Here is a 25989-nt window from a genome sequence, read left to right as displayed (position 1 = left end):
TTTTTTTTATTTATTTAATGACTGACTTCCGCTTTGAATGTGTTTTCTTTCTAGATATTTGGCACAGGATCAGTAGTAATTCAGAGACAGCTGGATTTTTCTGCAGTAGGCTTCGGACAGCCTTACTACTTCCAGGGCATTCTCTTCATAGAATACTTGGATGATCTCCTTGTTGAGGGCACAGGCTTCGTCTGACAATGTGATGAAGCCTGTTCAGCTTCTGCTAGACCCTGAACCTTCAGAAATCTGCGCTGGAACCAATTCATTGCTTGGAGTATCTGGGTCTTATTCTTCATACAGCTCAATCCAGAGGTTTTTTTTACCCACAAGACAAGTCCAGACTCTCATCTCCCAGATTTGGGCTTTACAGTCCAGGAGCTGTCTGACTTTTGAGCGTTCTGGGCTTGATGATGAATTTGAGGCAGTCCTGCTTAACCAATCCACTCTAGCCCATTGCAACTCAACATTTTGGCTGTTTGAAATACTTGGGCCAACCAATGCATTTGATAAAACCAGATTATCCCTAGTCTGATGGCTCAGAAATCCTGTTCTAGAGCAAGGGAAATCTTTTCTTCTGATTTCCTGGAAAATCCAAATTACAGGTGCCAATCTGACAGGCTAGGGAGGAGTGGTGGACACCCTAATGGTGCAGGGGACTTAGTTGCTGTAAGAAGTATTTTGATTAACAAGCTGGAGCTGATCTCATTTAAATCCTGGCTGCCCCCCCCCCCACCCCATGGCTCTTCCAGATCAACTGGAACTTCTGTACCAAGGACCAGTTTACCACCATGCTTCACAGTTGCTTGCTTTGGTGGCTTAGCTGTTGAAGCCCAGGTCTTATTAATAGGTCCCGTTCTGATTCGGTGATTCCTATGCTCTTGAAAACTAGGAAGTCTACCTCTCACAAGGTCTACTATCACACATGGAAGGTATACCTCGCTTGGTGCAAGGCAAAAAATTTAATCCCAGACTCGTGGGGCGAATTTTGTCTTTTTACAACCTGGCTGGGATCAACAGTTGACCTTTAGTGCCATTAAGGCTAAAATTAAGGTCCTTGCAATCCGGCTCCAAAGACTGGATTCCTCCCTTTCTTTGGCTGGGATCAACAGTTGACCTTTAGTGCCATTAAGGCTAAAATTAAGGCCCTTGCAATCCGGCTCCAAAGACTGAATTCCTCCCTTTCTTTGGTTTAGGCCTTTGTGTCTCTCATATAGCCCCGCTTGTATAACCATGAGCTCATAATTTGGCTCTCCAAGAACAGCCTTTAAGCCCATCAGGGAAATTCCCGAATGTACGCAAGGACAAGGTTGTCATGAGATTCAGAACCTCCTTTCTCTAGTAGTTTCTTCTTTTTACCTCAACCAGAACAACCAATCCCTCTGTCCAGCCCCAGTATATGCAAAGGAGATTTCACTTCATTGCTTGAATGTGGTTTGTGCTGTACATGCCTATCTTGCAGCCACTTCTTCAGCCTTTAGTTTTGACACTGTTATGTGAGCTCTGAGTGTTATGTCGCTGTTGCACACTCATCAGTTGGACTGCTTTCAGACTTCCTAGTTGTCTCTGAATTATTTTTGATCCTTAAAACAGAACGCTGGGCAGAATTTTTCTCCACCCATACAGTGGGGGCTAACTTCACACTGCAAGAGTTAAGCGCTCGCTTTTATCTAGGTGCTAAAAAAAAAAAGTTCAACAAAATACCTAAGGAGCACTACTACCCTGGAAATGCTGGCAACCCTATTGGAGCCTGTTATAAGAAAAAGGACAGGTGACTCACAGTTAGGATGACAGCGATCGTGTCTGGAGATCCCCCCTTGGAGTGGCGTCTGGGTGCCAAGTCACTGCAGTTGAGCAATGTGCATGGAGCAAATAACCCAAAAATCTGGGGCATGAGAGAAATAGAATCCCAGCACACGTGCTCGGCTGGCCAGGTCGAGCCGCGGCGGCTGGGGGAAGAGTGTGGGCTGTAGACGGCTCTAAGATGCAAACAGTCGTGTGATGTACCGGAGGTGCACAAGGTACTGTGAGCGGATGACTGGATTGACAGGAGTGGTAAATGGAGTGGGAGCTCTCAATAGCCTGGAAACGCGTAGATCTCAATAGCCTGGAAGAATTTTGTTCTTCTTTGTGTTTATAGGTACAGGGTCCTCTCCCTGATATAAGGAGCTTTGCACACCGACCACCACTGAGTACCATTTTTTAAACAGCTGTGACCATCAAATTGTAGTGCGCATATTTACTGTTTTAGTTTTTGCCAACAAAAAAAAGTTATACTCACCTGAACCTAGGAGCCAGTTTGCTCTTCGACCGGTCCCAGGAGCCTCTCTCCCCCTCTGCTCCAGGCTAAAATCTTGTAAATCATCATGTTATATACACAATTTATAGATGTTAGGGCTCTCAGGAACATTTAAATGCTGCAGTATTGGAGGAGAGAGTCAGTGGGTGGGGTAGCCCCACTGCAAGGGTTAAGAACACTTTTGTCTGGAGTTCTTTTTTAATGAGAAAGAAAATAGGATTTTTGTACTCAGCGTAAAAATGTGTTTCTTGGAGTTAATTTAGGAACAAGGGTCCCACCCTCTGTGTTTGGGATCTACTCCTAATATTGCTCTTTTGCAAAAATGAAGCTTGACGGGAGTGGGAGAAGTTATACCTCACTGGCTAACAGTTTTTTTGTTCTCCAGTGTCTAATTCCTCCTGTAGTTGGTAGCATAACCCAGTTGTCTCTAAATTACTTCTGATCCTGTGTCCCTTAATTAACTCCAAGAAATGATTTTTAAGTTAATGCAAAAATGCTGTTACTCCACTTACTTTTAGAAAATAACACCAGTTCTCAAATGCAAATTATGTAACATTAAGCAGACTTATGCAACAAAGGCAAAAATAGTTATCTGTAGAACACAGTATCTGTAGCCACCTCCAGAATCAAACAAGGAGGCTGCAATTTCCTTCTAAAAACGATAGTTACCTTAATTGCATATATCCTACTACTGCCAACAGATTGCGGAGGACAGCAAGTGTTGTTATTGCATGGATGTAGTGATAAAAAGGCAGAGGCATGTCAGACCACTGTATGGAAACTGCAGCTATCACACGGAGAGCAGCACTTCTTTTGTGCAGCCTGCTGCCTCTTTCTTAGATTTGCGGCCAGTGCAAGTGAAAAAAAACTGGTAACAGCAAGACCTTTATATTTTAAGCTCTTGGAACACTAAAATATTCTGCCAACTTTCTGCCATAACAGTGGGTTTTAATAAATCAACGTAAAGAACAAACAAATATTTGCCAGTGATATAAAAGCCTACCAGGGGAGACAACATGGTATGTTCGTAGGCATCCCTAGGAAAACAAGCACTGAAATTCTGCCAGAAAGTAAAATAAGCTGTTACGTTATTTAGCTAAGAGGATCTACCAAAAAATTATATCAGTCGGCAGGAGTGAACCTTTAAAAGCTGTTAGTTGTTTAGCCCTCATTCACACCTACCATGTAGGTGCAATTTGGAATTCCTACGGCGAGAACTTGCGATTACCTACAGCAGGAATTCCAAATCTTCCATATACACAATTGAAGCCTCCAGGGATAGTGACCGATTCCTAACTACATGTAATCGTATAAGAAACGATTACATGCGGTGTGTCAGCATTCTGCCGCTTTCAAATGCAGCCACTGTTACCCGATCATTAGCTTGATTGAGTGACAGCTGAAGATTTGGAATTCCTGCTGCAGGAGATTGCAAGTTCCTGCCAAATGAATTCCAGATTGCTCCTACTTGGTAGGTGTGAATGAAGGCCGTAAAGCATCTTGGGGCTGGGAGACGAGGAGAAACACAAGGTAAGTCTATGGACGCGTGCACCCGCATGCAGACACCGTGGGACAGGAAGTGCCAGCAAGGACAGAGGAGTCAACGCTGGATCGGAGACCCGCAGCAGCGCTGGAGAGAAGGCTGAAAACAACAGGAAAGAAGATGACCGGATTAAGAGACATCATTTAAAGGAGAACTATGGGGTCAGTGTTTTTCCCCATAGTTCTCCTTAGGGTAACGGGAGGACACAAACTAGTGTCCTCCCGTTACCCTAAGCTCAGTATACTCGCGGTATACTGAGACACCGCAGCCGGAGCGGATCCCGACATAGACGTTGAGATCCGCCCAGCTGCGTGAGTGACAGCTGGCTCTTAGCGAACCCGGTATGTGTTTGCTCACCTCCTGATCTACTGAGGTGACCTGTGACAGTCTCATTGTCACAGGTCGGCTAGAACTATGAGGTGAGTGGAAATCACTCATCTCATAGTTCTCCTTTAAGGTAAGTGCTTTAATTAATATGGGGGTGGAGATATTTGCCTTTAATGTCACTTTAATGCCATAAGGCCAAGATGAATGGGTACAGAACAAGCCAGGTCCATGCTCTCCTCCCCATATGCAAAAGCAGTCCAAGCAAAATAAACTCGTGTCTAAGCGCTTGTGGTGACCACATGTGGTCCACATAAATAGCAAGGATCTTGGTGTGTGGCTTTAGTTTGGCTTTAGGTGTTTTACCTACTTTATAAACTGATACATCAATGTACCGTAATTCATATCTTTTTGTTTTTCAAATGTAATAAGTACTTTGTACATTCAAATCATATTTACAAGTTGTGCAACTATAAAATAAAGTGGAAATAAAAAACAACTGTTCTTTGCCAGAGTGCCAGTGATGCATTACAATTTTCCATGGTGATGCATGTTAATCATTGTTGCAACTAAGTAAACATACTTTATACATGACTGGTTACATCTTGCCATTGATTTATTTGGAACATGACTGACTTTGTGACCTTAACTGATCATTTCAAGAGCAAAAATACAGAAAACATATGCATTACATTTTTGTAGTGTGAGGCTGTAATTAATGGATCTCCCTTTTGAATCGTATATTTACATAATGTTTGTGGCATGGATGAAACCTGGTTTGTTTAAATATAAAAAACATACATATATCAAACATCACATATTACAGGAAGTTATTATGCAGTAGTGGGAATGGGCCACTGTTTGGATAACTGATCAAACATGTGTCACCAGAAAATAACAACTATATCTTGTCCCCATCTGTCCTTACACTTACTGTGGTAGCTGCAAAGGCCTCCTGGGTGGCTAGATGACAAAGCTTACCTTCCTTGGTAGCAATTACTCAATAGCTACTTGGCAGCCTGGGCTGACAATTATGCCTGATGTGTTATCAGCATTTTTTTTTTCCTTAAGCCAACAACCCTTTCCCCAAGATGTAAAAGGCAACGGTGGGTTATATAGACTATATATAGACTATATTTCTAAGGTCTAATTGGTTAAGAGAGGCATCTCTTGGTCAGTAGGTGTTTAGTTAATGTCTAGCTTAGAGGAAACATGCACTGAGAGAGATATGTAGACTGTCATTGCTGACCTCTTTCTGAAAAGGATAGTTGCCTGACTATCCTTGCCTTTCTCAATCAACGGTCTGGGGCAAACAAGCAACAAGAAAAGCCAAAACTCTTAGGCCTGGTTCACACCTGGGCGTTTTACAGCCTGGGCGTTTTGCGCTGCAAAACACCCTACGCCCAAAGAAGTACAAGAGCTTCTTTGGGGTGTATTTGCCGCGCGTATCCATTGGGATAAAGCCAGGTAGCCCTCAGAAAAGCGCGTTTGTCGCACGTTTTTTTTTACCGCAAATCGCGGTAAAAACGCACGGCACAAAACGCGCAGCAAACACGCATATTCCGTACACCCAGGTGTGAACCCAGCCTTAATCTGTATACCTGTTTCAGTATGGCCAGTGATCATCTTTCAGTGTGGCCTGGAAAATATTCAAACCACTGCATTAGTAGGGCAGTCAGGCAACTAACATTCTCAGGACATGTCAATACCGTTAGCCTATTTTTCAGGATACTTCATCAATAGGTATTTTAGCTTACATATCCAATTAAATCCAAAGACTTACCAATTTTTCAGCATCTAATAGCCCCTTTAAGAAGTCCACTTTCCTGGAATACTCTATCAGTAGTTCAGGAGCTGGCTTCCTGTCAAAATATAAAAGGCTATTTTAATAATAAATTAATGCCATTGTTCCACATAATTTTCATTTAGATTGGACCACTTTCTTGAGACTAACAAGCCCACAACTTCTAGCTCTAAAAATAAAATTTGGTACACCGCCACTGGAGATAGGTTAAACAAAACCATTCCTGAGAAATAATTTCCCGACAACAAATAGCAGACAGTAACCTAGTAACCGTTACACATTTCTGCCATGAGAATAAACAAAGGGAAATCCTGTTCTAGGAAACTGTCGCAACAGAAATGATCCAAACGCTATTTCCGCAAAGACCTCTGCAACCACATTAATTAGAACCATTTTAATACAAAACGCTGTCTGCTTGTTTACTACCCCTGATAGCCTTTTGATTTACGTTGCTTTATAAAACTGTGCTAAAGCTTTAGGTACATCCTTCCCACAGCACTAACACTGGACCACATTTCCGCTACTTGCACTGTGATATTTGCACAAGGAAAGCACACAGACTATATCACAAAATAATACACTGGAGTGGCCAAACTTCTTTATACCAAATAGCAGGAAGCAGTAACTTTCCTTGAAGACATTTAAATACGTCAATACGAGAGCGATACACTCCCCCATCCCCGTTGCTCCGGAAACCATTATTTGTGCTATTTTTATAAAGGCAATCCATACAATGACCAGTCTCCAGCCTCTTGGAAATGTTTATTATTGCACAGATAAAAGTATTTCTCAGTATTTCTATTTGCATACAAAATAATACTAATAATATTACTACATGGACAATAAGGACCCTTGTATTATTTATAGTAAGGTGCATCATCAGAATTAAAAAAAGACAACAGTAAGTAACACTTAGTGACTGTAGATTACCTCTCAGCAGTATTCATGCTCAGCAAAGAGTACCAATGCTGAAGTATATATGCTCTTGCCAGTTGTTTATTTATGACTACCATAAGGAATAATGGATATAATAATCATGATGAATAAGGTGAACAGGATGGAACAGTTACTAAAAATGTGGACTGTGACTCAATATTGAAGAGCATAATATTTGTACCAGTTTACTTTTAAAAGAAATGCACTCTTCCATTCTATCTCCAGGATAATAAAGAGGGCAAATGAGTAAGAAAGCAGCTTCTACTGCCAGTGTTTCTAAAGTATCAGCTTTGGCATTGCTAGATTACATTACAATTTTTACATTACTGCTATGGGCCTTTTGATTTGGCAATTCATTGTTTTATTACTCAGGGCTTGTTCACACCAATTGCAATGCATTCCAGAGCGGTAGCTGCTGGAACGCACCACAATCGCTCACAAAACTTCCCCCTGCGTTCTGGGGCGGGGCGATGCATTGAGGTCAATGGCACCGCAGCCACGCCCCCCGTCTGCAGTGCAATCGGACGTGTGGACAAATATTGCCTGCGTTCCGTTCCACTGCAAATTAAAAATAGAGCAAGCAGCATGCTGGAAGACTGCTCAGGTAAGCCTGCGCTCCCCCCCCCCCCCCCCCCCCCCCCCCAGAACGCAGGGGGAAGTTTTGTGAGCAATTGCGATGCGGTGCTACCGCTCTGGAACGCACCTCAATTGGTGTGAAGAAACCCTTAAGATAACAAAGTAAGACTTTCTTTTGGTGATATTGTCTTGCAACAATTATTTTAATTTTTAGTAAAAAAATTCATAAAACTACCTTTTTTACTTTCATCAGTGTTAGTTTATAAAAATGTGGTACTATAGATAAAAAGTATACATTTTATCCCATCATTTATCCCATTTAAAATGACACTAAAATTATGATTCTGGTACAAAACATTGCACATTTTGTAACCAATTAAATCTGCTTTTTTTTTGCACTGATAAAGGTAATGAACAAAACAAGAAAAAAAAATAGTTTAAGTTGCGCGATTTTCGATTAATAAGATAATAAATACATTTTTCTATGTGAAGTAGATTATTAGTCTCCTCATTTGGGCCATCCACTTTGCATCCCTTTTTTGGGGAACACCGTTTAAGATATTACAAAAATAGTTAAATAGTTTAAAAGGTTTAAATAGTAATGGTTAGAAAAACAAATTAAAAAAAATCAGCAGGAAAATAAAAGTTAAAAGGAGAACTATGAGGTGAGTGGTTTACACTCATCCTCATAGTTAAGAGTCGACGTGTGACATTGAAACTGTTACACGTTGACTCTATAGATCAGGAAGTGAACGAAAACATACCGTCAGTCGCTCACTTCCCAATCATCTCCATGCAGAGAGCGGTAACAGTCAGCCACCGCTCCCCGCGGGGATTCCCCCACTCCCCTCTCCAATCCAATCGTCCAGCGCTGACTGGAGGAACGGATGGGGTGGGCACAGCTGGCTCTGCCTCTAGATAGGCAAAGCCTGCTGTCAACCAGCCAGCTGGGTGGATCTCAAAAGTATTGTGAGGATCCGTCCCGTCTGCAGCGCTCTCAGTATATCGCGGGCAATAGCTCACTATAGACTGAGCTTTGGGTCACCGGAAGAAGTTAGTATATGTCCTCCCGTGACCCTAAAGAGAACTATGGGATAAAAAAGGTTACACTAGGGATGTCCCGATACCACTTTAAGACCAAGTACAAGTACTGTCCCTCCAATTACCGATACTTTTTCTTAAAGGGACATGAACCGCTGCCACAATTCCTGATAATCGGGGTACATGGCACCGGTATCGGTACTTTTTTTCTTAAAACAACATAGACTGATGATTTTAGGGCAGTTTCTCACCAGGGCTAAATACGGATGTCAACAGAACTGAATACATGTCCCCACAGAAGAACACATGTCCCAAAGCCAAACACATGTCCCTAAGGCAGAATAGTATTCTGCTTTGGGGACATGTATTCTGGGAATACATGTCCCCAAAACCGGATATATGTTCCTAAGGCAGAATAGTATTCTACTTTGGGGACATGTATTCTGAAAATACATGTCCACAAAGCAGGATACATTTCCCTAAGGCAGAATAGTATTCTGCCTTGGGGACATGTATGCTGAGAATACATGGCCACAATGCAGGATACATGATCCCAAAGAAGAACACATGTCCCTAAGGCAGAATAGTATTCTGCTTTGAGGACATGTATTCTGCTTTGGGAACATGTGTTCTGCGAATACATGCCCCCAAAGCAGAATTCCTCTTACCAGGCTGCGTGTTGATCTCACCCAGGCGACGTGGACCTCACCGGCGATGTCGGGAACCGGCCTCCCCCACGTCCAGTCCGGCCGACTCTCTGCGCTGCTGGGCCCCGCAACTTTCGTCCATCTCCCGGTCCAGTCCTCCCAGTAAGTGTGCGGCGGGAACCCCCAGCTTCTAGCCCTGGGGCGGTAGTTCCGCCCCGGGGCTGTCCATGGCAGTGCCTGCGTCGGGAAGGAGGAGGAGATAAAGAACCGAACAGGCACTGCCACGGACAGCTATCTGCAGGTCCCGAGCAGGCTGCCGAGGTCCCCACAAGCGCGGGAACTCGGACGGCGCGGGAAGGGCCGGTATCAGCCTTAAGAATCGGGGCAAGTATCAGGACATCCCTAGGTTACCCCATAGTTCTCTGTTAAGGGGAAACATTTTTGTCAGGTTGCTTTAACTGACATTCCATGGTGATCAAAGATCTGCAGATCAATTAAACTTTGGATCTCACATCTCAACAGTGTTTAAAACACTGTGTCAGACGGTCAGTATTTTGACAGAAGCAGCTATTGGGCCCCTTTCACACAGGCTGATCATGAGGGGATCCATGCTCAGATCCCATCCTGATTGGAACGATACGGATCGGATGTCACATGTCCATCCAGTATTTACCTCAAATCGCAAGAACTGAAATTACCGGACCCCATGTCGGACATGTGTTTGTTTACATCAATTACCCCCGATCCAGCACGATCAGGTCCATTGAAACGGAACATTGTTCCGTTTGTTTTTCGGACCTGGCCGGAGTCGGAGGTAACAGGGTATAAACAGACACCCGTCTGTTCACACACGGCTGCCCATAGACTAGCATTGGGCATCTGATCGGGTCCGTCTGTCAGTTTCTCAGATCGGGCTGCCCGTTTGAAAGGGGCATTGCTGCTGCTGTATACAGTATATACAGCAACTTCAAACTGTCATTTTGAACGGATGGGAACTATTGGCAAGAGCAAGAGGGAGAGCACCAGAAGGACAGGATGTAAATCGCAATCCCTGCGTTAGGGATGCACCGATACCGGTTTTTTGGCTTCAAGTACGAGTACCGATATTTTTTCCAGTACTCGCCGATACCGAAACCGGCATGCCACGGTAGCATGGGCCCGGCTAACCAGGAAGCTTCCTGATTGCCTGGGAATCTGATGTTCTATTGAAAGCACACGGGCTTCACACTGCCTCGCGGCACTGCAAGGCAGCCTGGCTTCCTGACCAATCAGGAAACTGGGCGGCATGTCATGACCCACATCACGACTTTCGGATAGTTCAGGACGCCAGGCTACCTCGCAGTGTTGGGAGGCAGTGTGAAGACGGCTTCCTAGCCAATCATGACCCATGCCCGGCTTCCTGATTGGCTGGGAAGCCGGCTCCATGCTCCCTTGTGGCACTGCTGATCAGAGGGAAAGTCCCTCTGAACAGAAGTTCCGGTATCGAAGTAAGGTACCAAATTCTCAGTATCGGCACCTATACCGATAACAGTATCAGTATTGGTGCATCGCTACCCTGTGTGCTTATTATGTTTTAGGCTTTTTAAGTATAAAGGTTTTTTTTCTGTGTGTAGTACATCTAGTGACCACAACTGGTTAAAGTAGATTTAATTAACTATTAAAAACTCAGCCAACTCTTTGGACCCTTCTAATAATACAAAGTGATCACCCAGTCGCACGCGAGATAAGGATCAACTGCACTGCCGTTACAGGTATACAACTGACTTAAAATGTATCTGTATTCAAAAAATAATAAAAGTTGCTAGCAAGTATAACATGCAGTCACCTAGAGCTGCAGCAGATTTCACTGGTTCTACTGCACCTGAATGCTGGACTGATTGGACATATGCCTATTAGTTAGTGAGTTTGCCCATCATATTGATGGAGTAATAGTAATGTGGGTTGGATGGTGCAAGGCTGCCTGTTTAGAAAGGCTCTGCATTTAGGGCACAGCAGAAGCAATGAAAGCTGCACTGTGCTGCCTGAAATCAGCTTCGGCTAGGTCTGGGCTTTTACGACCTTTTTTGCTATTTAATTCCCATCTAGTAATAAGCCTCTGAAGAAACAGTATTTAAATATGCAGGTTGGTTCATGAATTTTAGATAATAAATGTATTTTCTAATTCACAAATCTTCATGTAAATAGTTCCAGAACATTTTTACTAAAGAAAAATGGACTGCATTTTAAGAGCCAAGAAAGCCATTATTTGTGACAAGAGCCTCAACCAGCTTCTCAACCAGCAAATGTTGTGAATTACACTTCTCGTTATTTCATTATCAACCGCACAACTTCTGGATAAACAGTACAGATGTAGAGTGAGTAGGGTTAAAAATAGGCCCTATGTTTTGTTTTTCTCTTAAGCCTTGAAAGATAGAATTACTTTGAATGGTTTGAAAACAAGCTTAATTTTGGCATATTTATTTGAAACAAGAAATAAAATCAGATTAATTCTGAGGTCTTAAAGGCCAAGAATACAGCTACGTTTTAACTAATCTTGTAGTTGATGAGTTGGGTTGTTCAAAAGCCAGGATTAACAATGACTGTTTTAAACTGTGCATATAGGTGACTGTCTGTGCTACTCTTGGGATATGTTCTGTGCATTTAGCACTTCATGCAATACATCATTTAAAGGCCAACTCCAGCCCAAACTTTTATTTTTTAGTTTTGTACAGAGTTCGGAAGAGTTAATACTTTTGTCATTTTTTTTTCACTACCTGACAGTGGCACCAGATGGGTTATTTAATGCTCAGCCTGGGCTTCTTGCTGGATGATCTTTAGCCATTTTCCTGTTATCTGTAATAAGCACTTGAATGCTTAATTGACCTCCTGTTGCTGACCCGGCTTCCTGTTGCGTCACTCCTGTCTTCTGGATTGTGCTATCTAACTATGCTTGTGCACCTGTGACTGACATTGGCTATACTCTTGATCCCATTCCTGCCTATTGAATCTCCTTGCTGCTGCCTGCTTGTTGCTAATCCTGACCTTCGTGCAATTGCATCTTTGCCTACTAATTTGGTAGCATACTGGCTGACCTGACTTGTTACTGGATTGCACTTGCATCCGAGACCCCGTTCCTCTCACATCTTCTATGCTAGGCCTCCTCTGGACTACTGCAATGCTCACACATTCCTGTCTAGTGATTATGGCAATTATTACAAGTACCTGTCCATTGATTCCCCTTTCATAGGGGACCTGTGCTCCTCCACACCTTCAAATTCCCTGTCTCACTACCTAGGGGTGCCAAGACTGGAATTTTAAGAGCGGCCATCCACAGCATCTCAGGATCCAGATATTGGTACAGGTTACATGGCTTCCGCCCTCCACAATGGCACCTAGTGAAACCTCTAATTGTATATAGGCAAGGTAGGACATTTTGGACAGCGGGAGGAAAGGTTAGTACAACTGACAGTTTTATTACTATGTTCTCATGGAAGGGAATTCCCTAACACCTTGGCACAGTCAATGAGACAGTGGAATTTCCAATTGAAACATGTATACATGTATACTCAAAAGTGTGAGAGCATTTTTGATTGCTGCCTAGATCCCTGTATTGCAATATCTCCTCACTTTCTGTCTCAGTGGCAGTGGACACCAGAACAGGCAGTCAGTTGAAATGCCTCCAGCTGAGATCTAGATGGCAATAAAAAAAATGACAGAGGTTCTAAACCTTCTGCACACTATGAGACTGATCTAATACATATGAATCTTGCAAGAAAATAATGTAAAAATTAAATTTTCTTAAGTCCTACATTTCCTATAGCAGGGACTAAAACACAGCAATTGTTATTATTTTGCAGTGAATGAACAGCAGAGTCTTGCGTATTTATTGTTGCAATAAATAACTGACTATTTTCTAAATAATAACCACAACATCCTGAATCTTCACTTACAAATGGTTACACTGGCTGTACCTCTTTCTTTTTTGTTCGTCACCCACATGCTAAATTGCACATTTTGTTTTACATACAAAAACACTTAAAACTCCAAAACAATATATATTTTCTGAAAACAGAGGACACGTAGAATAGAGACATGGTAGTTTACATTTCTTTATGTCACATGATTTTAGCAGAGCCGTTAATCAAATCTATATTTTCAGTTAACAAAATAGATTTAAAATAGTTTGAGTGCACAAAAACACAACTGAATATGGCTCAGTAAAAGGTAAATAAACATGTGGCTGCTACTGTGACTGTGAGTTTGTTTACATCTCAATACTGCCTCATATTTATGGCAATGCCAGTAAAAGGGTTAAAGCTTATGTATCCACCCAACCATGGTGGAACATTGTAGTTGTGGCAAGCAAACTGTAACATGTAGCCAAGCAGAAAAGTAGGGATTTACCGATACTAGTATTGGTGCTGATATCGAGTATTTTCTCCGATAAATGCTTCAATACTTACCACCAATACCGGAACTTGCAGTCAGAGGGAGATGCCCCTCTGACTGGCAGTGCCCAGGGAGCAGGGAGACGGCTTCCTTTCCAATCAGGAAGCCGGGCCGTGGGTTATGACCGGGCAGCACGTAATGACCAACCTCCCTGCTTACTGATTGGTCCGGAAGCCAAGCAGCCTCGGCAAGTAAAGCCGGTGTTCTTTCGATAGGTTCATGATCCGCTGCCCGACTTCCTGATAATCAGGGTACATGGCACCGGTATCGGTACTTGGTATCAGCGAGTACTGAAAAAGAAAAACAAAATATCGGTACTCGATAACGAAAAAACGGTATTGGTGCATCCCTACAGAAAAGGGTGGGATCTGTTGATCCCACTGAGGGGAGGGTGAGGGGGGACACTTTTGGCATCCCCACCTTAATTGTGAATTCTTTCCTTATCAGCATCTACAACTTTCAACTTCCCTCAGATTGCCCCAGGCTTCTCTTCCTTGACTAAATATATGACCCCTTAGCCCTCATTCACACTGGAACCAGCCCGCATGTACAGCTCCGTGCAGGGCCGTACTGAGCAGCTCCCCGGAAGGACAGGTGCTGCCTGTGATTAGTACGCAGCCCTCCTTCTCTTGCAGGTCCGTAGGGGTGCGTGTTTCCTGGCTCGGACGCAGACAGGATCCATTCTGTCAGCGTACGAGTACGCTCACCCGCACCTGCACGTACGTGCAAGTTCGGGTGAGTGTAGGGTGGCGTACGGCTGTGTAATCCCATAGAGAAGGACATGGGCTGCCTAATAACCACTTGCAGACCCTGTCCTTCCCGGGAGCAGCTCGATACGGCCCTGCACGCAGTGCGGAGCTGCATGTGCGGGCCGATTCCAGTGTTAATGAGGGCTTAAAGAAAGCCTTATTGTTACCTTCTATTCACACACTATTATTCACCTATTAGAGCAGTGACACTTTTGAAAACTGATCTCAGAGGTGTATCTGATTAAAAGGCTTGGAAGAAGATATTCACAGCCACTGAAAGTTTCCAGAACTGAAATTACTGAAGAAAGCCCTTATAAACTGCTACTCCCAAAATAATTCATATGATCTATGCTTCAGCTTCCTAGCTGTGTTATGCAGGCTGTGGTGACCTAGTTTACATTGGGTGGAATTGCCCTGTAGCAGTCTACTTTTGGAAGGGAGTCAAAAATGTTATCCAGTCTAAACTTTGAAAACAAGTTATCTTGACCTCTTGGTCTGGTTTACTAATTTACACCATCTACAATGTGGCCATATTAGAAGCTTTTCCCGCACATATTAGGCGACTGCCCAGTAGGTTATTGCAGTCTCCTGGAAATCCTCTGATCTCTTGTTCAATAAAACCCTACATAAGTTAGATGGATGGAAGGATTAATGATCACTTATTTCATGGGAGCAAAATTTCCTAGAGAAATTTTGAAACAATCTGGAACCTTCTCATACAATGACCTGATTATTGTTACATAGTCAGGTTGAAAAAAAGACACATGTCCATCGAGTTCAACCTATAGAGATAATAGAGAAAAACTAAGAAAGAAAAAACTAAAACACAATGCTATGCCCACAATTACCTCCTGTTGATCCAGAGGAAGACAACAACAAAAAACCCCTATTAAGCATGGTTCAATTTGCTTTAACAGGGGGAAAAAGTTCCTTCCTGATCTCATAACGCAATCAATCTCTAATGCTTAATATACCTATAAGAACTCAATATCCAGTAATATTCTGTGCATTTACGAATACATCCAGATTTTTAAAAAAACACTTAGAGAACTATGGGATTCAGGCTTTTCCCCATAGTTCTCCTTACGGTAACGAGAGGACACAAACTAGCGTCCTCGCGTCACCCTAGGCTCAGTAGCTACTGTTCGCGGTATACCGAGACACCGCAGCTAAAGCGGATCCCGACAATTGTGCCGGGATCCGCCCAGCTGCGTGACTGACAGCTGGCTCTGCCTATCTAGAGGCAGAGCCAGCTGTACCCGCCCCCTCCCCCGTCCGTTCCACCAGTCAGCGATGGCGGATCGGGGCGGGGAGGGGGGAATCCAGCCCCTCCCCTGTCACGGCAGAGAGCCGTGACAGGATCGAGAGGTGAGCGAACACCTCCCGATCTACAGTCTCATTGTCACAGGTCGGCTAGAACTATGAGGTGAGTGAAAAGCACTCACCTCATAGTTCTCCTTTAACTGAGCTAGCTAGAACTAGTTCCTGGCAGAGTCTGTTCCACATTTTCACAGCTCTAACTGTGAAGAATCCTTTCCGTATGCAAAGGTTAAACCTCTTTTCCTCCAGACGCAAAGAGTGCCCCCTTGTCCTTTGCAGTGACCTTAAAGTGAATATTTTGGCACCAAGCTCACTATATGGACCATGTATGTATTTATACATAGTGATCATGTTCCCCCTTAATCGCCTACTCTACAGAGAGAACACATTTAGGTCAGATAATCTTTCCTCCTCCATGCCTTTAACCCTTAACAATAATGTATCTTATTTGTGTATCACTCAGCTGTAGATCCTTAAATCATCTCTGAATTGGTACGGACACTGTCCTTCCTTCCAGACGGTGGCTACTTCTGTTCCCCTTGGTCCCTGGGAGTGTTGTGAAGTAGCCACCATTCCAAGCTCACTCCTGTGATAGACTACAAATCTTAATACTGATTAGTAAACTAAACAGGAGATGGTAGTCCATCATGGGAGCAAATTTGGATCGATGGCTACTTTACAACACACAGGGACCATAGGGAACAAAAGTAGCCACCCTCCAGAAGGAAGGACAGTGGCAGCACCAATTCAGAGATGATTTGAAGATCTACAGCTGAGTGATACACAAATAAGATACATTTTTGCTAACAGTTAAGGTACTTGAATGCATTGTCAAGATTTAAATCCTGAGCTTAGTGTAACTTTATGGTCAGCAGCAACAATGCCTCCAGTATGTCTGTACTTGGTTTTCCCACCTATCTCCACAGGTGCAAACAAACACCAGGGCGAGTCAAGAGTTCTTGTGGCCCTCTTTAGACTCAGCACTGCAGCTATTAAAAGCATGAGCAGCAAACAGCATGGTGAAAAATCTGTGTAACTGGTTAAATACTGTTCGCTTGGGGAGATATCAGTTATGCAGATCATATGCTGCAACAAGGGGAATATTACTTCCCCGCAATAGCTCTAGATTTTTTACCTATTCACTGACATTCTGTAATTATCTAACTTGTGCACAGATCCTTGAGTGACACAGAAAATGCTTCCAAGTCAGTGTTCCTTGCAGAATAACAAAAGAGCAAAGTGCAATAACCCTTGGCATCTAGTCAAAATTTATCCATTACTAATCTGAATACTGATCTGAGGAGGGCACACAGCAATGCCCACATAGCCCTGTGTACCCAACATTCCAGCTCCTCCTCCAGTACACACTTGCAGCTAATGGAGGCAATGCCAAACCCTCAGAACTGCCCCATTTCTTCCTGGCAGCAGCTAGACCAGGCTGGAGTATGAGGGAAATTAACCATGGTCCCAAGATGTGTGTGCAGGAATGCTAGGAGGTAGTGGAATGGGGAATGCGGTAAGAACATGTTGCTGCGGAATGCAAGAGGTGGGTAGAGGTAGATCACTCAGGATCAGAGACATGGAAAGGAGGAAGCAAAAAAAAGCATTGGAGACAAAATCTACCAGTGGGAAAATGGAAGTAGAACATGGCTTTTACAGTACAGGCAGTCCCCGAATTACAAACATCCAACTCACATACGACTCCTACTTACAAACGGAGGCTATAACTGTACAGCAAGGGGTCCCAGGCTGCAGCCAAAGTGTACTGCACAGCATTTCAGTAGCTGTAATGCTACGCGCTTGTGCCTACAAGGAGTGTCTGCCTTTTTGGGTCTGGTGCGTAGTACTGTATGTACATTACAGGAAGTTGGCTCTTGTTAGACGTGCAGACTAGGGGTGCCCGCCTTTTCTTCCAGGTCACTGTGAGGTTTATACTGCTGTCTGTATCCTCGTTAGATAGATTTAATCTCACTTCCTGTCCTTGAGACAGGAGGGGAGAGGAAATCTGACCCAAGGAAGGGAAATTCACTTCTGAAAGAGTTACCATGGGAAAAAAGGTGTCTCCACTGAAACTTTAATCGCCAATCCTTGTTTCCACGACAACCCCAAATTTTCTAAATCCAATTGTCACAGGGACAGAAAGTGGAGGTGAAATCTTCCGAACAGGGGCACACACAGCAAAACAAACGTTACAAGGGGTTAACCCTTCCTTATGCCATCCAAAACTAAAAAAAAAAAAATTTGGGCTGGAGTTGCACTTCAAAAATGTACCTGTTCCAACTTACATAGAAATTCAACTTAAGAACAAACCTACAGAACCTATCTTGTTCGTAACCCGGGGACTGCCTGTATATCACTTAGGATTTAGGATAGACTGGACAAGGATTAGAATTTCTGGTGGTTTTTACCAGCAATCTCTCTGTTAGAGATATTTCCACTCACTTCCTGTTTAGCTGATGTTTTACCAGACAGGAATTGAGGGAAAATCTGAAACATGGACATAGACAGAACTAAATATCTGACAAAGGTTCTAAGCTTTCCATACTCAATTAAAGAAAATACTTTTTATTTCTGTCTGTTCTCCAAAACTAAGATATCAAGCTTCGGCTGGACATACAGCTGTAAGATATGACTCCAGTCATATAATTTTTGCCAATATATTAGCCAGTAGGATGTTGATGGGAACAATCTGAGCTCAGATCCATCCCATCAATAAAGGCCACATGACAAAATTAAATAAATACTAAATTGAGACTGTGTTTAGACTTCAGGTTATGTGAGCTGCACTGGGAAAACCTGGAACAGCATTCTTATCCATTCTAGGTACACTGTGAAAGTTCTATGATAAAATTTTTAGTATTGGTCAACTTTAGGGGAAAAATATCATGGTTTATAGTCCATGGCAGAACAGAGCGGTGGAGGTGCAACGGGAAAGAACAGCTGGTCGGGCTTCAATTAAAGTGAACCTGCTGCTTTGCTGTGCATTGGCAAACGTTTGCTTTACAAAGTTTGCTTTAATCCATGCACGTCTAAAATTAAAACATTTTTTTTACTCACAATAAAATTAGAGTTCAGTGAGGGACACAGGAAGCCCTAAAGCTTTATGTTATACTGCCACCTATAGCATAATTGGACACTGGCAAACAAAAAAAAAAATGTATGCCAGGGTATAACCCCTCACAAGACCGGCATTGCTTCGGTTTGTAGTAAAGTAGTAGAGAGAACATGATCATAAACATAGAGGGGTGACCCTCATTGGACACCAAAAATAGGATTTTTCAATCCATTGAGGGGCATAGGAAATCTTAAACCTGCGGGACATACAAAAGCAGTACAACTGGGCAACATAGCAAACATCACCAACAGGCCTAACAAAAATTGGGAATTGAGGACCATCTGCGGTTCAAAGAGCACCCTGAAGGACCTTAGGCCCAAATCTGGCTTTAGATGGAGCAGATACGCCCCCCTGACTTAGAGAATATATGAACATAAGACCAGGTGGCAGTCTTGCAATTCTCAGAAACAGTTGCCTGATGCTAAAAAGCCCAAGAGGTGGTCACAACCCTAGCGTAGTAAGCCTCAACAGGAAAAGGGGAACCTGATCCTTGTGACCATAAGCTTAAAATGATCAGTCTGAGCCACCTAGATAAAGTAGAATGAGAACCTTGAAGAAAGCTAATAGAAAGTGCAGAGAATGGACCTTTGATGGTACTGAGAGCCAAGCGTTGGTTTAGACTAACCGTAGGAAGGAGAGAATCCTGCTCACAGCAAGTGACGTGCCCCTTCCTTGACCAATTAAAAACCTTGCAGGAAGTGGACTTACTAGCCTTGTGCTGTAGGAATCCCAGACTCAGGGATGCCCCTGTTCCTTAGAACCTGGACATCAACCACTATGCCCCAGGGGGCAAGTCTGTAATGCAGGGAGACTTCTAGTTCCTCCCTGATAATAATGTGAGCCACCATGGTGGCATTGCCCAAATGAATCCAGATCAGATCACTTTCCAGCAGATTGGTCCAACACTGAAAGGACAGCTGAAATGCTAGAAGCTCTAAGATTTGTATCCGGGGATGAGATTTTTCAGACAACCAAGTCCCCTGCATTGACAAGATGCCCAGGACTCCCCAAAGCTCCCCCTCAGCCCTACAGGCTGGCATCCGTTGTAAGAATCATCCAAAAATGGGAAGAAAGGACTTCCCTGACTGCAGAGCTAGATTACTGGTTCTCTGTGCCAACCGAATAGGCATGTCCAGAGACAGAACTGCTTTCTCCCACAATGACCGAATGCCGAGTTTCAGGTGTCTGGAGTAAAATTGGCCAATGGGAACTGCCTTGAAGGAGGCTGCCATCGGTTCCAGGGTTCTCATGCAGAAGCGGAAAGTTGGATGGCTTCTGGACTGAAGAGTTAAAACTTGAAACTGGAAAGTCTGAAGCTTTTCCTGAGGAAGGGTCACCTTTACCTGAGAGATGTCCAGGGCCAGATGCAGATATTCCCAGCGATGAGTGGGTTCCAGAGATGATTTCTGAAGTTTCAGTATCCACCTGAACATCTGCAATGTCTATACAGTCAAAAATACATTGTCCGACAGAGCCCTCACGAACTGTTCCCTCAACAGGAAGCCATCAAAGGTGCAGAAGATAGTAGCGCAGTGGCCCCACAGCAAACTACAGAATTAACTGGTGCACTGGAAAGATGAAAACACGTAAGCAAGCATCTTTCATGTCCACAGAGGCCAGAAAATCTATCTGGTAAAAGGGAGGCAATGACAACTTTGCATAATTACATCTGGAAATTTTGGGAATGAACGTACACATTCAAGGCTCTGATGTCCAAGATGAGATGAAAGCCCCCTTTGGTTTTGAGATTAGTAAACAGGTCAGAGTAAAACCCCTGAAACTGTTCTGCAGCATTACTATGACACCTTTGTTCAGAAGGCCTCAGAGGGTCAGAAGGAGATCTGCTAGTCTGTAAGGAGACACAGGAAAGTTTGAATTGAGAAAACAAGTAGGTAGGGACTAATACTTGAGTCTGTAGTCCTGGGACACCATCTCTTGCACCGGGGCATGGAAGCTGTCCAAAGGTTAACAGACTTTCCCCCACTCAGAAAAGTGCGCTTGGGCGCTAAAGTTAAGGGAATAGAGAAACAAGAGGGACACTTCTCGAAGCTCAGATAAATAAGTCAGCAGGCTCCCAGTAAGCCAACACAGCTGAAATTTACCGCCACAACCATCTGTTCAGCAAGCAGGGGTGCTTAAATCCTTGTCCTGTCAATTTTTCCTTTGAATCTGGTTGGCCAGGAACTGTTGGCACAGATTACATAAAACATGCAATCATTTCTTAGACCAATGCAATATACATATTGCTGTTATATTGTTGAAGTAAACAAATATATGAAGGTTATGGCAAAAGACAGAAAAGGAGACCAGAGTCTATACTTCTAGTGTCTAGAATGTATAAGAAGAAATACGTACCTTGTATCTTTCTTAATTGAAGCAAGCATCTCTTCTAATGCCCCAACAAACTAGAAAAATAGAAGAAAAGAAGAGTCAACACATGGAAAACAGTGCTAATTGTTCATATGCATTTGTTTAAATCCCACCCATCCCCAAAATTACGTACAAAAAAGTAGCCTATCAGGACAGAAATACGACAGCTGCTTACTTTTTCCGGAAGGAGCATGGTGCAGAGCTGTCATCCTTATGCTTCCTTTACTACTCGGTCATAAACACTTCTGTAATGTTAGCGCCTATATTTCTATCCAGACAGATTCTCTTTACAGGAAATACATTTGTGATTTTGTACAATATTTTTATTTATCATGGTCGCGAATAATAAAAAATACATACACTTTTATTCTAGAAAATATGATTAGGATGCAGTTTTTTATCAAGCCAGCAGAAGGAGATCTAAGTCTCTTTTTTTGGTGCTTTCTAGTTTCTGCTACCAAGTGTTTTTCCTGTATAAAGGGTATAAAGGGGAATGTGCTTATAAAGGCAAGGCTCTCAACTAGGGACAAAAAAAAATATTACTTACCTGTGAGAGCCTTAATGTGCGACACTCACTGACACGCCTTTATACACCACTCTTTATTGTAGTTCCGCTGGCAAACTACAGCCGCAAAAACCTTCATTGACCTGTCTGTGCATATCTTAGTTTAGAGCCTTCCCTTTGTCAGTCAAGAGTGTTGGACCCCCATATAGATGTGTGTACGCTTTTGCATACATAGTTATGTTGGATCAGAAAATGCCCATTAAAATGTGCACAAATAAAATACAGTGCTAACTTAAACCCTATTGTGTTTTATAGTGAACCATTAACTTCTGTTATCAAATGCATCCATATAAAAAAAATGTATTACAAAGCAGCGCTTAGTTCAAACACAAACATATCATTTCGATAATATATCAGTAAAATGTGCAAAAACATGTGCTAAAAAATGTCTAAGTGCTAATAAAGAAATCTTTATAAACAGCAGTCTCTTTTTTCCTAATACTCTGAGCAAACAAGTTCTTCAAAAGTGACTTATTTCCTTCTAAAAGAAAAGTATATGGCCAGCTTAAAAAACAACTCCGGGGAAAGATTTTGTAATGAACCCTTTGCGTTGGGGCTACCCCTGTACTGCAAGGGTTAACTGCTCGTTTGTGTCTAGGTACTAAAAGAAAAAAGTTATACTCATCCAATCATTAAAGTGACATTAAACCCTCAGATTTTTTAACATAAACCAATACTGTAATGTGCGCCTTACTGTAATCCATGGTTGTTTCCCTTCTCTTTGCTGCTCTTCCTTTTAAATCCTCATGTCTTCTCAAGCTTGGGGAGAACGTCCCTTTGCAGCTCAGGGCCTCTTCCTGTAGTGCTGGCTCAGGATACAAACCTATACACAGACACTGTGTATCCATTCCTGAGACAAGGCAGTCTGCTGCAAAACAGAAGTTCTCCCCAAGCATGAGAACAGATACAGATTTAAAAGGAAGAGCAGCAAAGAGAAGGGAAACAACCATGGATTACAGTAAGGCACACATTACAGTATTGGTTTATGTTAAAAAATCTGAGGGTTTAATGTCACTTTAACCACTTCCAGGCTGCAATACGTCTATAGACGGCGGCCCGCAGAAGTGGTTAAAACAAGAACACGGCTGCTATGCTATAGTTCTTAACAGCCAGCGATGGCTGTTCATGTACAAGCGATCCAGCGTCTATTCAGCCGCCGGATCGTTTGTAGCGTGCGGTCACCCCCCCCATCGTGTGAGCATAACTTTTTTTAAAAACCTCAACAAAAATGAGCGCTTAACCCTTGCTGTGGGTCTATCCAGTGCTGCAAGTATTAACTGCTTGTTTTGTCTAGGGGACCTTTGTAAAAGGACTTTTACGTCCCTGATCCCAGCTCCCGCAGATTCCAAGACCAGCGCCTAGCCTCTCCCCCCTCTGTTGTGGCGGTCAGAGACTGATTGACTTGATGACATATAATGCAGGACCCATAGCCTTGTATTATATGTGAGGATGCTGAGGCACAGTCCACAAAACCACAGCAGAGGGAAGATGAGGTGAGTGCCAGGGGAGCAGGGATCAGGTAATTAAAAGTTCCCTTCACAATACCAGTAGACAAATGAGCAGTAAACCCTTGCAGTGCGAGGGTAGTCCCACTGCATGCCCATTTTTTTCTGGAGATAGGCTTTAGGTGCCAATGTAACTCCACTACGAACAGAAATGGAAGAAATGATATGATTGTGTTCAAACTCAAACGTTTTATATGCATCAATTTGATAATAGAGTGTTATTGGTTCACGATAATACACTTTAGGTTAGCGCTGTATTTTTTTTTTCTTCAATTGTTTGGTAATATCATATAAATATACAAACAACAGCTTTGTTTTTTGATCTAGGGAACAGATCAAAGTATATAATTTTTTGACTTGTGCATCAGTATTGCAAACATAATAAAACACAAGCATACCTAACTGTTTTTTTGCTGAGGTGGGTGACTGTCAATTTCCTGTTATGGTTTGTACCAAAATGCTACCTTACAGCTATGTTTGCTATAGCATATTTTAGAACTCCAATGGTCTGGTTTTTTGCAAGGTTTCTCTGCAAAATAGAAATACAATTGCTTTTCAAAGAACTGTTTGGTTCTCATAATGTCAGAAAGCAGCAAAACATGAATAGTGCTACTAGATGACAATATACCAGTAAACCTTTTCAGGTGTACAAAGTTCATTCCTACATTGCAATTTAAAGTATGTAAGGTTATTCCCTCAGCTGGCAGCCCCATTATTTACTCACACTGTGTTGCTGACACCTAGTGGACGGGAAGCGTACAGCAGTATACACTGACATTTCTACAGACTGATACTGATGTTTTCTACAAGGAACTACTTCTACCAGGATGTCATGTATAAGGGTCAAAATGTGGTACTCAGTGTTTGGTAGGAAGCAGGAGTTGACTAGTTATTAGAAAATGGAAACCTCATTTAACAGATGTAAATGGCCCTAAACGTAAAAGAGTACTATGGGGTAAGTCTTTTTCCCAATAGTTCTCTTTGGGGTCATGGGAGGATATATACTAGTGTCCTTCCGTGACCCAAAGCTCAGTATATAGCAAGCTATTGCCTGCGATATACTGAGAGCGCCGCAGCCGGGACAGATACTGACAATACTGTCATGATCCACCCAGCTGTATGAGTGACAGCTGGCTCTGCCTATCTAGAGGCAGATCCAGCTGTGCTCACCCCCTTCCCTGTTTGTTCCTCCTCTCAGTGCTGGAGGATTAGAGGGGGGGAAATCCCTGCGTGGAGCGCTGACTGACTGTCACTGCTCCCTGCAGGGAGACGATCGAAAAGTGAGCAGATCGGCTGCATGTTTCTGCTCACTTCCCGATCAATAGAGCCGACCTGTGACAGCTTCTTTGTCACAGGTCGGCTCTAACTATGAGTTGAAATCACTCACTTCATAGTTCTCCTTTAAGCCTTGGAAAATGGGGGCCACTGGGTTTCCATCCCCACCCTCTCTTTGAGCTCACTGCAAAATTTTACACCAACATTGGAAAAGATAAAGGCTACAACTCACCCAGGGGCGCTGTGAAAAGGTTGATGAATATGACTTCTTTGTGAGAAACACATCTATAATTTTGACAAATTGAGTAGATCTTCTGACAACATATATAAGGTTAGCATCCGGTGCACTTCTTACCATATTTGTTGCCTGAAGTTGGCCAGATCTAAATTTAAGTCCTAAACATCTGGAGTGTGAAGAGGGACAATAAAAGTAGTCATACTAGGGTGAAAGAATAAGTACAAGAAGTCAACAATATCATGAGAATGGAGGATCTAATGGCCTGTCTCTCCATGTTTGTTGAGACGTTGAGCATGTGGATACGCTTCTCCTCTTCGTCAAAGATTCAATCCTTTCTATGACCTTCTATGACCTTTACTTGACTATTGATTTGAAGGTCTTCAGTGCTTTTATGACTGCAGTTTGAGTTTGCCCCCATTTCCTGTTCTGCTAATCTCTTCTCCTCTCTCACCCCCCTTTTTTTTTTTCGTGGTATGAGGTTGTGGGTTGGATGAGGGAGCAGTCTGCTTCTCATACCAGATTTCAATTATACTCAATGTCGTTACACTGTTGGTAGTCATTAAATTAGGCTGTGAGTTGATTATCTCCTGTCAGCTTTTTGTATTTGTATGCTTGTATTACTCACAGTCCTTATTGTTTGAGTTTGACAGAGGTTCAATGTAATGTGAGTGCTCCCTTTTCTCCCAGGACCCCATGTGGTTTGCTTTTTATCTGTATTACTGTGTTGAGTTGTAATGTTTTATGTTTAACAAAAAAATTACTCTTTAAAAAAAAAAAAAAGTAGTCATACTATAGCCAGAAAAACTAAAAAGGGCAACAGGATTGTCTGATCTACTGTTTTACATAAATTATGGACTGACCAAGCAAAGTTATACACAGTAGCAGGGATTTATCAAAACTGAAGCAGAGAAAATCTGGAACAGCTGTGCACGGCAGCCAATCAGGTTCTATCTTTCATTTTCAAATCTTAACTGAACAAACTGAAGAGAGAAGCTGATTAGTTGCCGTGCACAGCTGCTCAAGATTTTGTCTGCTCTCCAGTTTTGAAAAATTCCCCTTGGTGTGATTACAAGAAGTCTAAAAAAAAGTCTTGTATATGGGCATTTTACCAGAGCTTCTAGATTGTCTTGGTTTTGACATCTCCTGATACTGTAATATTTTACTAATGGTTGGGTAAACTTCTTTACCATATCAACTCTCAAATCAATGACTTGTGGAGTTCATTGAGGATCACATGAGAGCTAAGTAATTTAAGCC

General features: G+C 42.7%; 1 protein-coding gene across 1 annotated transcript in view; it reads right to left on the bottom strand.

Annotated features, from left to right (window-relative positions):
* Positions 1-25989, bottom strand: part of USE1 (unconventional SNARE in the ER 1) — a 45274-nt gene that overhangs the window by 16592 nt on the left and 2693 nt on the right. Inside the window, exons 2-3 of the mRNA XM_018555099.1 lie at positions 21135-21184; positions 5947-6025 (exon numbers count right to left, since the gene is read on the bottom strand). Of these exons, the coding sequence (XP_018410601.1) occupies positions 5947-6025; positions 21135-21184 (129 nt within the window). The remainder of the gene's footprint in view (positions 1-5946; positions 6026-21134; positions 21185-25989) is intronic.

This window comes from Nanorana parkeri, unplaced genomic scaffold, assembly GCF_000935625.1.
Source record: "Nanorana parkeri isolate BGI_ZX_2015 unplaced genomic scaffold, ASM93562v1 scaffold183, whole genome shotgun sequence".
Classification (NCBI taxonomy): Eukaryota; Metazoa; Chordata; class Amphibia; order Anura; family Dicroglossidae; genus Nanorana; species Nanorana parkeri.
This window is presented reverse-complemented; position numbering and strand designations above follow the sequence as displayed.